General features: G+C 39.3%; 1 protein-coding gene across 3 annotated transcripts in view; it reads left to right on the top strand.

Moving 5' to 3' along the window:
• Positions 1 to 9,484, top strand: part of LOC131681785 (zwei Ig domain protein zig-8-like) — a 274,728-nt gene extending 265,244 nt beyond the window's left edge. For all 3 annotated transcript variants that reach the window (XM_058962816.1, XM_058962815.1, XM_058962817.1), the window contains one exon: positions 8,408 to 9,484. In XM_058962816.1, the coding sequence (XP_058818799.1) occupies positions 8,408 to 8,511 (104 nt within the window). In that variant the 3' untranslated portion in view covers positions 8,512 to 9,484. The remainder of the gene's footprint in view (positions 1 to 8,407) is intronic.
• Positions 9,485 to 17,252: the final 7,768 nt, after the last annotated feature.

Here is a 17,252-nt window from a genome sequence, read left to right as displayed (position 1 = left end):
TACAGCTCTGCGCAAGAAGGGCATAGAGAATCCGGAGCTGAAGGATTTAGGGGAAGACGTTGTAAGAATCACTCAAAAAGGCGAGATGCTCTTCGAGTAGAAGAAGGATCCCACAACTAGTAGCTCGACCTTGCAGGATACTATTACCAAATCGATGTGTAAAAAGGCAGAAGTTAAAGCCTTAAACCCGGAGATGGTGATTAAATGCAAGAACTTTAATGAAATCACGACGGAAGACAAGCTAAAAGGCGCACTGAAGCAGCAGCGTAACCTGAGCGAGGTGCACATGATGATCCGGCTTAATAAAGGATACGGAGGGACTCAGACAGCGATGATTCGTTTACCGATAACCGCTGCATGTAAGGCACTGGAGATTGGGAAAGTTATGGTTCGATGGTCGAGATGCCCATTGAGAGCCACCCCACGAGTAAATAAACTAGCAGAGAAATGCTTCAAGTGTTTGAGCTTTGGACATTTAGGAGGGGCTTGCAAAGGCCCGGATAGATCCGGGATGTGCCGGAAATGGCGAGAGACTGCATACAGAGGCCGAAGTGCTTGCTTTGCACCCTAGCGGACGGAAACGACCGTCAGAATGTCCTGCCTATAAGAAGGCGACTGCAGGCCAACGGTAATGGAGATAACCAACATAAATCTGAATCACTGTGACACCGCACAGCAACTGTTGTGGCAGTCTACGATAGAAACTATGTGCAATGTCGCTTTGATCGCAGAGCCGCATCAAGTCCCCCTGATAACGGTAACTGGATGCAATGAAGGTTCTGTAAGCATATTTCGGAGAGACGGCAGACAGTCTAACATCGACACCACATTCTGTAGTCCTTCCCAGACGGCGAACATGGATTGAAGAGTATGCGAAACATATACGCATAGCGACCACCAGGCGATTCGCTACCGTATCGGTCAACGGAACCCTGCTGCAGTACGGTGAAGGAAGATCGTTGAGCGAAAGTGGAATACGAAAACCTTCAACAAAGACCTCTTCGTTGAGATACTTCGGCCGAACGGCGGAATCGAGAACGTGGATGCGGCTGACGTAACAAAAAGGATTGTGGTGGCTTGTGACGCCACAATGTCGCGAAAATTAGAACAACGCAATAGACAGCGAGTAGTTTACTGGTGGAACAAGACGCTTAGTACGCTACGCGCTGCTTGTCTCAGAGCTAGAAGGCAGGCTCAGAGAGCAATTTCGGAGCCAGATAGAGAAGAGCGCAAAGCAGTGTTTCGGGAAGCCAGAGCCACTTTAAAACGGGACATCAGACTTAGCAAATCAGACTGCCACAAGGAGCTGCGCCGAGAAGTAGACACCAATCCCTGGGGCGACGCGTACCGAGTCGTGATGGCGAAAATGAAGGGCTCGACGACGCCAGCCGAAATGTGCCCGGGTAAGTGGAAGATAATCATTGAGGGTCTTTTCCCGAAGCACTATCCAACTGTCAGGCCACCGATACCGCAGGGCGAAGAAGGAGGAGCAAATACTGACGATCGGTAAGTGAGTAACGGTGAGCTCGCAGAAACGTCGAAGCACCTGAAATCACAGAATGCCCCCGGTCCGGATGGAATACCAAACATGGTGCTGAAAGCTGCGATCCTGGCATATCCGGACATGTTCAGGATGGTGTTGCAGAAGTGTTTAAATGAAGGTAACTTCGCCGAAATAATGAAGCTGGTGTTGCTGCCAAAGCCAGGGAAGACGCCGGGCGATCCGGCTTCGTGTAGACCTATATGTTTGCTGGGTACACTTGGAAAACTCCTGGAAAGTATCATCCTTAACAGGTTGACGAAATGCGCGGACTGTCCAAGATGCAGTTCAAATTCCACAAAGGAGCATCGACAGTAGATGCGATTCGAATTAGTGATCGAGAGTGCTGAGAAGGCATCCAAACAGAAGCAAAGAGGAGATCGATACTGCGCTGTGGTCACGATAGATGTGAAGAATGTGTTTAACAGCGCCAGCTGGGAAGCCATCGATGCATAGAATGAGGGTTCTTGCGTATCTATGCCAGATCCTTAAGAGCTACTTCCTGAGTATAGTTCTACTGTACGAGACTAACAAAGGGCAGAAGTCAATGCGAGTCGCAGCGGGCGTTTCTGAGGGCTCCATTCTAGGTCCAACACTTTGGAACGAGATGCACGATGGGGTCTTAACTCCACGAAAATCGTGGGTTTCGCGGACGACGTGTCCCTTACGGTGATGGGCGAGACACTTGAAGAAGTGGAGGTGGCGGTTACGGAGATAATATGCGCGATCGACAGCTGGATGAACGGAGACCACGTCGACAAAACCTGCGAAAAATCGACGAATGTAACGAATGCAAATGCGAGAATCATGCCAATCATGGTCCGAGAAGCAGTACGAGACATCTGCTATCTACTGTTTCGTCATCGATACTCCGATATGGGGTTTCTGCCAGGGGTGCTGCATTGCAAATCAAGAGGAGCAGCGAAAAACTGAACAGGACTGAGGACGTGGAATGGTACCAGCGGAGAAATGCTCGTAACTTAAGGAGATGGGTCCGAGTGGACTCGTTGGATAAATGCAGAGAAGAGAAGTACCACTTCGAACAAAAAAAAATCACGAAAGTTCTCACAAAAACGAATCGGATTTGTTGCTCGTTTTCCTTGGTTTGCTTTGAGAGTGCATCCGTATGACGTTTCAACTAGTATAACTTTTGAAACTGGCTCGTATAAATCGTTGTAAGCGGCAAGGTCGAGCTTCGCTAAATCGTACAGTAAATAACAGAAAATGTATTATTGTATTTCGTATCATAGATTTTACTTTTCTGATTGATATTATGCTTATTGCTGTATGTAATTAGTGAACGCTCGTTTTCTAAAACGACATTATCTGTTATTTTTGTGGGGCGTCCGGAAAATCATCCAGTTTCAACAGAATGTTCTCTAATTACCTGGGCCGACGCAAATGCTTTTTATCAATTTTGCATATTGAAGAGTAACTCGTAAGGAACCTTTACTAAGCAGCACATGATTGTAGAGCCCCCTTTCTAAGTAGTGGAACGTGATCTTCCGCATGGGTGGTGTCATAAATATTACTTGTGATAATTAAGCTGAAGAAATAAACTTTTTTTTTTCTGAATTCCAATCCAATGCAGTGAAAGCTAATGTGAGTACTTAAGGACACAAGAGCACTTAGCACATATTAGGGAATCCAATGGAAGATTTTGTCGCGATAACTCTAATTTGTAAAACAAATATTTGTAATTCTGCGAACAAAAAAATAAAAAAAAGTTCGATAAAACGTCAGCTGCGTCGGAAAAAATGAAAACAGCATATGGCTTACTCTAGTAACAGTTGTGGATTTATGATAGTTTTATAGCCCCTGGTAAAACTTAGATTGCACTTGTCGCGTGCTATAAAACTTCAATTGTTACTTGTGTTAATGACGTATACGTATACAATCTCGCCATCGTCGGTCTTAACAGCATTTGAGTTGTTTTCTCTAACAGTCTACTAATTTTTAAATTTATTTTAGAATTTTTTTTTAAATTGGCTGCTGAGTAACTGATTAGTATTTGCTTCTCGGTACGCAGATCTGAAAAGTGTGTAGCAGCGATGCCACAAGTACAGATTTATCTAGAAAGGTACAGATTTTTCGAGTGTTACAGATTCTGTACGATACGGATACCATATTTTTGTAAAAAAGTACAGTTTGGTACAGATTTTTTTTAATGTGACATGTAAAATAATTTAACACCGCGATGCATACCAATAAACAGGTTGTAAATGTTGAGTTAGACCGCTGACAGCGTGATGGCGAGAAACAGAGCTGGAGCTAACACTGACATTAGGATGCGGAATTCGAGAAACTTGTTTACAGCAAATCAAAGGATTGATGTCAAAATAGGTTTGTTGCCGTACCAGAAGAAACTGGAAGTACTTCTTCTCCTTTTCTACTTCTAGTAGCAAACCGAATAAAAAATTAGCAAGTTTTTTTTGTTCCTGTTTGCTACGGAGCAACTAGGAGCAAGAAGCGTGTATTGAAACAAACCTAATTGAGTTCTTGTCGGCCGATCTCACGAACACTACTGCAGTTTCTTGGTTGAAAGCAATCCCATTTATTTTTTCCGTTTTGTTTATTATTTTCCACCAGCTAGTGATGTAGTATTTGTGTCATGTGACGTGTACGTACTTGAGCTGTAGAAAAGTCTATGAAAGCCGAGCGGATTTGCGCGGATTGATAGGCCGCTTACATAGTGGCGGTGAGAAACTGTGTAGGGGCTGGTACTGACAGTAGGATGCGAGATGCGAGAAACCTTCTTACAGCATATCAAATGGAACCTGTCAGAGTAAAAGCAGGTAGCCGGTGCAGATCCGCTCGGCTTTCACTCTGACATCATCCCTTTGGTTAGCAGCAAGCAGGTTTCTCGCATTCTAATGTCAGCTCTAGCCCCAGCTTAGCTTCTAACTGCCACTCTGTAAGCACCCATAGGCTTCATTTGATTTGCTGAATCCGGATTTGTCACATTTCGCATGCAAATGTCAGTACAAGCCACAGCCAGGGTTGCCACATTCACAAATTTTTCTTTAAAGTCACAGATTTATATAACAATTAGGCAATCCATTAGACGTGTTGGATTAGCTGATTATTTCTTGATTGTTTCTTCTGACGTTACTCCGCACTGCTAGGCACAACGTCCGACAAAACCATTGATTCGATCTAACATCAAACGAATTGGTACTAATGAAAGATGTTTGTCGGACGCGTTTTTCTGTTCGCAGAAGTAAAGCAAAACAAACTTATTAACAAAACCCACCACTGAGTTGTCAAACAAACCTCTCCTAGATTGCCTAATGAAACACAGCTTCCAATTTGGCCCTGGCCGCAGCTCAGCTTAGGCTGAAAACAAAATGACAACGAGAATTTGAACGGGAGCTGATTTTGACATTACCCAGTCAAACACTCCGGAATTTGGACTGATTTCTGGCGAAAGTTTATCGCAAATGAAACAACTGATTCCGAGTCGGAATTTTTGGTTTTTCGTAGCCAAATATCAGCATCAGCACCAACTCAATATATCACTATCTCGAATGAAAAAAAATTATATAAAATGATTCTGTTTGTCATTGTGTTGGTACAGAATACGAAGAATTTTCAACTCCCAGTGCAGATTTAATTGTGGCAACACTGGTGAGTAGTCAGAACGATTGTCGTTTGCATTTTTCATACGTATCAATCCGCTGAAGTTTTCGAGCCCATCATGGTTTACAGACCTTGGTGACATTTCGTAAAAATTTAAATGCGACGTTAAATCCTTGAAAAGGTACTCATGAGAATTTATACAAAGCAGCCTTTAATATTAAAGATTGAAAATAATTAAAAACTAATTTCCTCCACTTTCATAAGGACCAAAAAACTTTTATCGAATCCTGAAAAAGGAAAATGGCTGGCTAACAAAATGCTGTTTGTGTTTGAATTTAATTTCCTTGCATGGTAGTTCTCAAAAGAAAGGACGCACAATAACCATTGGGAAGATATCCATTGAAAATCTTTCTTGGTCAGTGCGCTAAGAATCAACTGTGCAGTCAAAAGTTTCGATATTTAAACGTAAATGTATGCTTACATACTTCATCATAAAATCTTTCGGTTTTTCGATGGAAAAGGATAGGTTAATATTTAAAGTTAAATATCCGTTTGCAACCCAAAACGCACTCAATGTTTGAAAGATGGGTTAATTAATGCATGACAATTTTTATTTGGAAGAACATATTCTAACCACTTGTCGGATTATCGGGGATGAATTTGCTAGATATTTTATACCAGTAACGTCGTATAATTTTGAACTAATGTATTGATTAACAGTGTATTTTGCAGGGCTTCGACACCACGTGCCGCTAGTGATTTTAAAAAGAATTGTGAGAAGTTTTTATTTCGAGTGGCCCTTCTCTTCTCTGATAAATGGCAGCAGGAGTGGGACAACGCGGAGAAAGGAAGGTGAACCCACTGACTCATCCCAAATGTGTCGGCTTGGATGTATAGGAAGCATGGAGAGTAGAGTGGCTCGCGGTTGTATGGGAAAACTTTGAAATGATTTAAACTAGCGGGCACAGCACTTTTTGAGTTCCTTTTGTGGTCCCAAATGACTGTGTAAAATTTGGTAGCGGTAGGTTGCTTCCCGGGTTTGCGCATTGCGTTCAAAGTTTGTATGTGATTTTATATGGGGAAATCAATTATTTTGCATTTTCGTTAATAAAGATCGCCATTTCACTGAATATGAGAAACCAGCTTTATAAAACTATAGTTCAAACCTTGTTTAACAACTTTATCGAAGACCGTAACTAGCTACGAGTTTTCAAAAAAAATAGTTATAGTGATTTTAAAACTTATTGTACAATCCAAATGCTGAAATTCATTATTTCTTCCAACACTGTCAGTACACCACGACACCGGGTGTGGCGAGCCCCTCTAATGGAGAGGTGAACTTCCATTTTACGCAGTTTTTGTCCGGGCATGGATGTTTCCGGAAATACCTACATCGGTTTGGACACGCTTCGTCATTCCTTTGCCCGGAGTGTGTGAACGTGCAAGAGACACCAGAACACGTGGTATTTGAATGTCCTAGGTTCGATGAAGTTCGTAGGGGTATGCCTGATGTGACAGTGGACAGGGCCGGCGGAAATCGTGGGTAGTATGGGTAGTACTACCTACTCGAAAATAACCGAGTGCGTAATTACCCACTCGAAATTTTGAACCATTTCAAAAAATTTAGATGTGCAACGCATCTCGCACTACACACATTTGAAAACATCGATGTACCACAATTCCATTTGCATAAACGAACGTGATTTAATGTGAATGTAATGTAAGCGTGTGCATCGCGAAAAGGGAAAAAATCTTTACTAATGGACCCCTCACCCTATGCTTTCTACCCACTCGGGCGTAAAGTGTTTCGCCGCCTCTGACAGTGGACAATATCGTCGACGAGATGTGCCACGACGAGCATATTTGTGGCGCTGTCTACAGTGTGGTTACGAGTATACTCTCCAAGCTGCAGAGGAAGTGGCGAAGGGACCAATAAAATAGCGCCATTGGCTAGAAAGCCACCGAGAAGCCACAAATCGGAATTCGAGAGAAATTCCTCCGTCGGGTACTCTCCGTCGGTGTAGACTAGGCCCACCGCCGGGGATCAGTTGAGTAGTACGCGATGTAGCACCGGGCTTAGGTCGTCGGGGCGCCAGCAAACCGGACGTCAGGCTTCATCGGAATCGCCGGAACGACCACGAGACCAAATCGTGTAACTCGTGAGCAGGCTAGATCCTCCGCCGGGAATTAGACCGAGTAGACCATGTCGAATAGCTAGCAGCGGGTCGTTGGGGCGAACCGGAAGCTACGCTCCACCCGGAATTGCTGGATGGATCTCAGCAGTTACTGGCTGGCTCGTTGAGTATGCCAGATCTATGAATAAGGCAAAACCATGAAATTTACGTAATATCTGTACTAAATCAACCAACAACATAGACAAGTTTACCGCACCATTTTTTAAAATAACAAAAATTAACTTTTTCGTAAAACGCTTGTATCTCATTTTTTTCAAGATATGAATAAAAGGAAGTTGCACAGAAGCCTAACCTTTAATTTCATATATATATATATATATATATATATATATATATATATATATATATATATATATATATATATATATATATATATATATATATATATATATATATATATATATATATATATATATATAACAAAACATTTACTAAGTCTGGTTCAGTACACGAAAGTTTCTCCGGAGCAAACAGGAGGAAAAAATACTAGCTCCTTTTTACTTAGGTTTGCTACCAGAAGAAGAAAAAAGAGAAGAAGAGAGTACAGTAACGATTTTCTCCCAGTTTACTCCGGAGTACTTCCACTTTCTCCTGGTACTGGAACAGTAAAGATAGTAACCCTAATTGACATATAATTACAAGTGTTCGCAGCTAGATGATATCATCTCTATTATAACGTGGAAGCTAGCGGTGCAAAAAGAAATGTCAACGCCGAAGTGGTCTTATTATTTTGTCCGTAACTGTATAACTACCTTCCCGACGCAATGCAAAACTAACACCTCGTGGGATTTTGACTAATTGCCTGCAATAACACGGCTCTAGAAAGCAAGACTGCATGTGAGAAATCAAATTTGTTTAAACATGAATGCACCTAAGCACTCGCATTACATTCGGGTTAGACGGTTCTTCTATTGGCTCACACTGACACTGAGCTCCGACTTCTAGATCGATTGGAGCATACCCGAGTGGGAATAATCAATTTAATCCCTGCCACACCCATTTAAACCCCTTGCTAACTTTGTTCCCTTTATACTGTCTCTCTCTCTCTCTCTCTCTCTCTCTCTCTCTCTCTCTCTCTCTCTCTCTCTTGCAGGCGAACACCCGGAAGCGATGCAGCACGGAGGCCAACTGCGGATAGGCGATCCACTGCACGTGTTTGTCTTTGTAATCATCACACTGCTGCTCGGTAATCGATGAAGTTTGCTCCACTTGCCGGGATTCAAACGGAACTGATCCGGGTCGATGGTGTGAGTAAGTCCGTGAAACCGGGTTAGCGAGCAATGGTAGTATATATAGGAATAATGAAATGACGTCCAACTCTGATGATTCGGTGGTCTGGGAACGAATTCACGCAGTGTTTATGTACGATTGATGGTAAAACTGGTGATTTAATTTTTGCAATCAACAACTGGGCATTAAATGTGATTTTGGAATTGATTACGTTCGAATATAATTAAGTGTGTGTGAGCGAGCGAAAGTTAGAAATTTTTGGTTTTGTTCTAACAATTCGAATGAATTTCAATGCATTTCTATATTTAGCAACGAAAAACAATCAGTCCTTATCATTACATTAAGTTTACTTGCCCGCAAAATATTCTGATTCCCATTTAACGTTGTTTATTTTTATTGCTTTTTGGAACATCAAGTAAGAATATTTGTTCTGAGTCTTCCTGATATCATCATATATGTATTGATACGTAATCTTCGATCATGATTTATGAATAAATTAGGCAATCATCCATTCGATAATTTCATTCATCGGTATTAAACTTCCCCCCAATTCATACCAAAATTGATTCCACCATACCAACATTTGACCGATGACGCTTTACAGGGCTAGCAGTGCGCAGTGTTGGTGTCGAATGGGTAATCGTCCGTGAATAATAAATTATTTATTTTTGCGATTATTATTTACACAGTTGACTAATCGGGTACCTACACCTATTCGCTGCCAATAGTAATTTCCGGTGATGTGAAAGATCTGAGTGAATGTGATAAAAGCTATGAATAGGTGCGAGAAGTGTTATCTTTGAGATTACGATGTGTATTTATGAAACCAATGTTGATTTATACAGACTCTCAAAAGTTGTAGATACATGAAGAGAATAACCGTCTGAAACGGATTGATTATATTGACGACAAGTTTTAAATATAGTGCGATAAGTTAAAATTCTTATTTTAATCATCCGAAACGCCTGGTCCTGAATCCTACTCTGGTAAAGGGTTCCTTCCTAAAGAATTAATAACAATAATAATATGCTCAATCCATCGCATTAATCCCATGGACTCCATTCCTGTACACGATCAACCCTTCGCCCATATTTGGGCCAATTATTCTCCTCGTTGGTCAACATTTGTATGCGGTAAATAATGGTGAACAGCTTTCGCTAATACCATTATTGAATGGATTAATTAATTATTCCTGCGATTGTTTCAAGAATTTCAAGGAAAGATTAAGCGCGTTTAATTCGTGTAAATATTAGACTTGCCTCAATGCAAATACTATAACACTAGTAACTGTCAGTTACCGTACGCGCGATATTGTTTTCACCATCATACATAAAATATAAGTACGAGAATAGTTCGATAGTATGTACATCTACCGGCTTTTTTGTTTAATTTCAACAAAATGGGACAAATTTTGTGGATAAAATAGCTGCTGTGAGCGAACCCGAAATATATTTCAGATTGGAACCTAACTCGGTTTTCAATTCAGTGGCGCATAACCTAGGTTCAAAACTGGCTTCAAACAAACGGTTTGACAGCAGTTAGGTCCGAAACTGAGTCAGCTTTGCGACATGCCGATCTTTTTAGCCAAATCACGGCTTGAGATGTTGGGATTTGCTTTAATCATCCGCTTCACCTTTCCCTCCGTCTTTTTGTTCTCCGGTCCCGGTTTTCTTCCAGCTCCTTTGCCGTGGTCCAACGTCAACCGCTCCTGGAACCGCTTCAACACTCTGGAGACGGTTGAATGGTGAATGTTCAACATTTTTCCCAACTGCCGGTGCGACAGGTCAGGAAATTCCAGGTGTTTGGAAAGAATTTGTTCTTTCGACTGGCGCTGGTTCACCTCCATTTTCGTTGAATCGAAAAACACGACTTCGACTTTGACAGCATGTAAACAATACACATCAATGAGAAAGTGTGCAAAATTTGGTTGATTTTTACCCAATGGTAAAAATGTTATGCCCTGTTCAATGTGTCGCAATAATTTCGTGTTCGCCCTTTATAGCCATGTAGTCTCGATAACCTTAACATGAATATTTTCGGATCGGGCTTAACGATAAATGGGCAAAATTGATGTTTGGAAGCCCAACAATATAGCTATTTTTGGAATGGGCTTGACAAGTAAATTACCGAAATCGACGAGTGACGTTATTTTGAAGGCCGAGAAGGCTTCCGATTGAGCAAAATTTTATATTGTCATATCATCACTAATAACTAAATCTTTAGCCCCTCTCTTTTATTTCTCGTTTTTAGAGTTTCCTCCTGCCTTGTGGAACCGATCAGCTCCAGAGTGCCACTATGTAACCGCCGTCGCCCTTACCACTACGCCTGCATAGAAGGAAACTGAAGCGAGAGCGACTCGAGGTCCGATGACTTTTGAAGGATTCCCCGCGGGTCCGAAGAATACCATCCGCCAATCCAGTACTCGACGACTTACTAGACTGAGGCGCAAATTTGTTTCGCTGATCCCCCTTCCCCCCCCCCCGCTCGAGCGAAAGTTGCAAATTTTGCTCTTCTTTCCTTGTCTCTCCCCTGTCCTTGATACAACTGCTGCTACACTGATGCGGAAATAAGCCACCCTCTGAATATCTTGACCAAGCATAAGTTTTAGTTAAAAAATTCAAATTAGTATTCTGTATTCCTAGTTTTAAGATAGCTATAATTTTTACTCTTTATTGAAACTCTTGTCCTTCATCTTGTAAATAGAATTGAATCCCTAGTTTTAAGATTTCTGTGAAGTTTCTCATAAATATTTGTTCCCCCTTTTGTGTACTAAACTATATTGTTAGTTTTAAGATAACCGTACAATATTTCGTAAAATACTATTACTCCCCCTCTTGAAAATCAAAGTGAATCCCTTGTTTTAAATTTTTTCATAAAAAAATCTTTTGGCCCTCTCTTGTATATTGAATCTTATTTCTAGTCTTAAGATAGCTGTAAACTTTTTTTTCCTTTGTAAAAAAAATATTTCAACATTGTAACCTCCTAGTTTTAAGATATCCAAAATGTAAAAACATAAGCATTTGGCACCGCCAAGCTAACGCATTTGTGCCTATCAAATAAACGAAATGAATAAAAAAAAAATAACTAAATCTATAACTGGAAGTCGCCGCCTTGGATATCTGTCATACACTCGTCAATCCCATTCCGAAAATACTCATATTGTTAAGTTTATAGAGAATTTACCTAATCGGAAGTCATCATCTTGGATTTCAAAATGGCTTAAGTCTTCGATTTCTGTCATACAATCGTCAACCCAATTCCAAAAATACTCATATTGTTGTGTGTGTGGATATTTAACGACTGTGAAGATTGATTTTCTGGTAACGAGTTTCGGCTTAGCAGTCAATAAAACAGCAAAAACGACCTATTGCTTCAATATCCGACGGTTTCGGTGATTTATTTCACCTTTTTCAAAGAATCTATAATGATATAGTGTGTCAAGATTTGTTTTAAATATGTTCGATTTGTCTGTGAAACTGTACTTACAGAAACTATCCGTTTTTTTATGTATGTGTGTGTATGTCTAACATTCGTTGTCTAGTGTGTTTATTTTGTAATGGCGTCCAATAGTGGCTATTTGTGAAAATTAAAAACTATAACTTGAATTGGTCGAAATCTGTCTGTGTACTTACTGCATCTGTGTCAATAATTTTTCGCACTTCACTGTAAAAAAGCTTCCTCGCTAATCTAGTATTTCAACGCTTTTTTGTGAAAAGGGCGATACTTATAAATGTAAACATAAGGCTTTTTTCATACATGCGAATGAGGGCTTTGAAACGCAACAAATTAACCTAAAAATTTGGATTCTACGATATTGCTTTCTTAAACTACAGCAAAAAATACAACGGGCGAAACTGTATTTTTGTTTGTTTATTTAAAGTTTCGCCCTCCACGCTCCATGCAAACAAGCAGGGCGATAATTTTTTTGCTAGCAGTTTAGAGGCGAAACTGTTATTTAGTATTTTTTTAGGATTATCAAGCTGATACCAGCTGTAAATAGTAACAATGATCTCTATTGAAAAAACACGGACGAAATCGGTGGTGTAAAACGGTAGTTATTGTAAAAAAACGTAAGGGCGATACTTCAATGCTGATAGGTGGGACCGAAAAAGTAAACAATCGCCAAAGGGGCGATACTATCATTTTGTCAATTTCAATAGCAAAAACAAATTTTAATTTAATAATTTCAAATACTTTATAATGTTTTGGGTTTCAATCACTGAATCTTGCAATCTAGGATGTAAAAAAACACAATAGTTCTTAAATAGGAAATAAAACCAAGTCTGGAAATATTCACTGTTGATTTTCTTTGAATGGTATCACTGCTAGTATCGCCCTTTTCAAGAAAAAGCGTTGATTTAAAAAAAAGCTTGGTTTGAATATTCTACCGTGCACTAGTTCAAGAGCTTAGTTTTTTTGTCTTTTCCCTTTTCGATTACTATTTTGTTTTGACAGGTTTGGCTGGATGGGTGTGTGCGTGTGTGGTGTCATGAGGTTATAATGGTAGCGGTTGCTGTCAGTTTTCTTCTATGTTTGTTTTGGTTTTTAGAGTGTGTATTATTCCAGCATATATTGCGTTTAAACCTTCAGTGTCTGTTCGTTTGTTAATGCTGTTTTCGGTGGTTGCTATGTGACAAACTTCAATAAACGGTAGTGCATGTTTTTTGTGGTGGCGGTCTACAATTATTGTGTTTTTTAGGTCAAACTTGTGGTCCTGTGTGATGTTATGGTGTAATAGTGCAGTTTTTTCCATTAGAGCTGCGATTTGTGGGTCGGTGGCGGTGTATCCTTCTCGTTTGTATTTTTCCAGTGCATTGTAATGAGTCTGATGACCGCTGATCCGGGTTTTTAATTTGTTGGTCGTCATGCCCACATAGCATGCTGGGCAGTTTGAGCATGGTATGTTGTAGATGATGTTGTTCTGATGTTCTTTGGGTACGGGATCTTTTAGTTTAGTAAATATATCTCCAACTGTTTTTGTGTTGTGATGTGATAGTCGTATGTTTTTGAAATCGTTTTTCAGGTGCTTGTCGATTTTATTCGACAGGTATGGAATGTATGCTATTGATCGGTAAGTATGTTGCAGGTCTTCATCACCTGGCAGTGTTGATGCATCCGGTTGATGTTGCTTAGAATATTCGGATATATTATTACCTTGTTCATCCAATGACGAAGAAGATAATTAGCAGGACACTGATGACTTATGAGCGTGTTAATAACAAAAAAAATTAACTTTGAATGTCGGAATATATGGAATGAACTATAATATTTCAAATGTTTATTAATTTCGCATAATAGTTTACTTTTCATGCTTCATAATACAAATAATTTATTTAAACGTTAGTCTATTTTCCGCCACATTATTCCAAGGATCCTATTAGATCCCGCTATGATTTATATATATCAATTGGGTATTTCTTGCTGAACATCAAAAAACTAAATTTAGCTGCTACTACCTGCTACTCTACAAACCATAGCCCCTTAAAGTTAGCCCAAAAAAAAAAAAAACAAAAAACAAAAATACACTCTAAAAACGAATAGATAGCGAGTATGCCTATTACGCAAAAAGGTGTGTTTTGAAAGCATCTAAAACTTTCTAGAACATCGAGAAACTGTAAAAAATCAAATAAAAAAGTTACAATGAAAAAACACTTTTTAAGGGGGTATTCCGACATGTACTTCAATTTCACCCAATAACTTTTTTCGCTTAACAGATAGCCATTTCGCTACTTCAACAAAGTTTCATAAAATCATTTCGTCTACAAACTTTCCATACATGACTATCAATTTTGGCAACAACTTGCAAAGTTATTTTTTTATCTGCGTATATACCCCCTTAAATAAAATTTTTCCAGCATTATATTAAACTACTTACAAAATAAAGAAACCTTTCTGAAGACATCAAAGTGCCATACCCAATAGGTTCTTCGCAAATATCAATGTCCGACTTTTTTCGATTCCGTCCCACTGTGCGACGGGTTTCGGGTCGGGTTCGAGTTCTGAAAATTTAAGCTTCTCGGGTTCGAGTCGGGTCCCGGGTTTTTAAATTTAAAATTCTCGGGTCGGGTCCGGGTTGTTGAAATTTTGAACCTTCGGGCTCGGGTCGGGTTCGGGTTTTTCAAATTAAAAAATATCGGGGTCGGGTCAGGTTCGGGTTTTGAACAAAACAACCCAAACATTTCATGACACTGTTTGGGTCTATACACAAAACGCAGTCTTTTTGTAGTAGTGAATTATACTTCGTGATACGATTGGATGACACATATAACCGTACCAAATGTTAGCACCTCTGAATAGCTAGAATTCGTCGTATTCTCTGGTGCTCAAATATTGTATTTTTTCATTCTTGCATATATCCGTCTCTTCAGATTCGCAAACTGCCTGAATTGTTTAATTCATGAGAGAGCATTCAACAATACGTGTTTCACATCTAAAATCTCTTTGCAATTTATTTTTCATGATAATTAGTAATAAACTAAGTCAACAGGAATGTATCGGTAAATATCGGTTCAACTTTCTATAATGGAATATAAATTTCGACAGGTACTTTAAAACCGATACTTAGGCCGCTGCGAGGTTTTCTCTACGTAAACGGTTTTGTGGGGTACATTCGTACCCCAGAACTAAAATCGCTCTAATATGTCCAATTTTTATTAAATTTATAATTAAATTGGATAGTTTTATTCTAGAATCATTCGCAAAGTAACCTGTTTAAAAATATTCGTGCTTTGATTATTTAATTATGTAATATTTCATTTTGTATAGAACAAGTTTTTAAAATGCGTCAAAATTCCATTTTTTCTTCATATTGCTATAACTCCGATAGCTTCAAATCGATTTTGACCATTTATACGATGTTGTAAACATTAAATTTCCTTTTGAACAATTTTTTTCAAAAACCGGTCAACAAGTGTATTCATTCCGATGCTTTTTTGAAAACCAAACGCCAATACAATCGTCAAAAATACAGCAATATGCAGTAACGGAGATGAAACAGGAAGGTGTCGAAGGAACAGGTAGAGTGGGTGTATTTTACGTGTATATAAAGTAAGTATGTTCCAGAACCTGGGCTGCAGAAGATAACGAATCGAATGATGCATCTTGCATAGTATATACAAATCATATTCACGAATGTGTTTTGCTTCTTTCACCCGCAAAAGCAAAAATTACGACACCGATCCAAGCGCATTTTGGTTAAGCACGACGGGCAAGGTTGTTGAAATCTGTGACCATTAAGCTTTCTGTTTCTCCATGAGTTAGCCGCCGATTTAACTTAATTTACGGTTAAGATATCGACGATTTATAAGTTTCTCAGAAAATTACAAGTTCGACGTTCAATAATAGTAAATATAAATGTGAATTCTACTCGGCAGTGATTTGTTTTGCCAAATGCAGATATAACTCAATGCGTATGGTGCTACTTCAGATTCGAGTGATTCTACTATTCTTGTATGAGCCTGGGTTCGGGTTTTCAAATTAAAGTATACAAATTCATAAAAAACCCCAAATTAAATAATGTCTTCAGGAAATTGCTACGAACTACAATTAAGTTAGATTTGTGTTTTGAACTCATCTCGTCAGTAACTAGCACCAACTGGGCGTCTAGTTAGACGATGTTCCTAAACTAGTACCCAAATTGGCACTAGTTAAACACAAAAAATCCACACACAGTTCACACGGCACATGTGAAACACAAATCAAACTTATGTGAGTTAGGTTTTGTGCCTTTAATGCGCCAATTGGTTTAATCCAAGTTTCCTTTCTGGGAATTATTATTACAAAAATAAGCGGATAGCTTTAACTTTTTCTAAGATTTGCTTCGTACAGGTACTAGGTCCTCATTATCTGCTTTAATACTTCTAATTGCGCACTGAGCGATATTTGCTTAATATTTCTTCAAACGGATTAAATATATATTCTTAAAATGTAAATATTTCCAAATAAACAAGAGAGCCTTAAATGACACGAATTTATCAAACTGTCTATTAAATCTAAAGCGGTATTGCAACTGAACACCTACCATCTAGATTCCTTATATATTCGTTACACTTATCGCATTACCGAACAATGCGGCGAGGTAAATTTAATGCTAATAGTTGCCGAAGGAGGAAAAGGTATTCTCATTCTGAATTGAAATTCTGTCCCAACAACTATCCAGCGTTTCTGTGTACAATTTCTTCGTGGAATTCCCTTTAAATATCCACACAAAAAATCGCCCTAGCTCACGGTAGCGAAACATCGACGGAGTTGACGCCGTCCGTCGGTTCGTTTGCTCTGTGTCACATAAGCAGTATAGTGCAGCTACTTCAATTTCATGGTAAGTGAATCCAAACACGGACATGAGGCAGCAGAACGAAGCGACCGCCATTGTTATTATTATTTGTGCACGTAAACATTGTACACAATGGGACAGATGCAAACCGTAAGGAGCTCGTGTAACAGAGTACACCTTTGGTGTAAAGTGTGGTTCGTATACAATCAGTAAATTCCATTGGAAAAGGAAAATTACTTGATGCTCGTATTCGCTAATCATCTTACCAGGAGTTACATATATGATCTACATAGACAAGGAATTGCAGCTCCAGTAGTCCTTTTGGTTTTTGAAATAGAATAAGAAACTGATTATTACACCCAAAATACTTTGTTTCCAATTTTGCACTTTGCAAATACTACAAAAGTAATATGTAACGAAATGTGATTAGGTTTTA

The sequence above is a fragment of the Topomyia yanbarensis genome, chromosome 2 (assembly GCF_030247195.1).
Source record: "Topomyia yanbarensis strain Yona2022 chromosome 2, ASM3024719v1, whole genome shotgun sequence".
Classification (NCBI taxonomy): Eukaryota; Metazoa; Arthropoda; class Insecta; order Diptera; family Culicidae; genus Topomyia; species Topomyia yanbarensis.
This window is presented reverse-complemented; position numbering and strand designations above follow the sequence as displayed.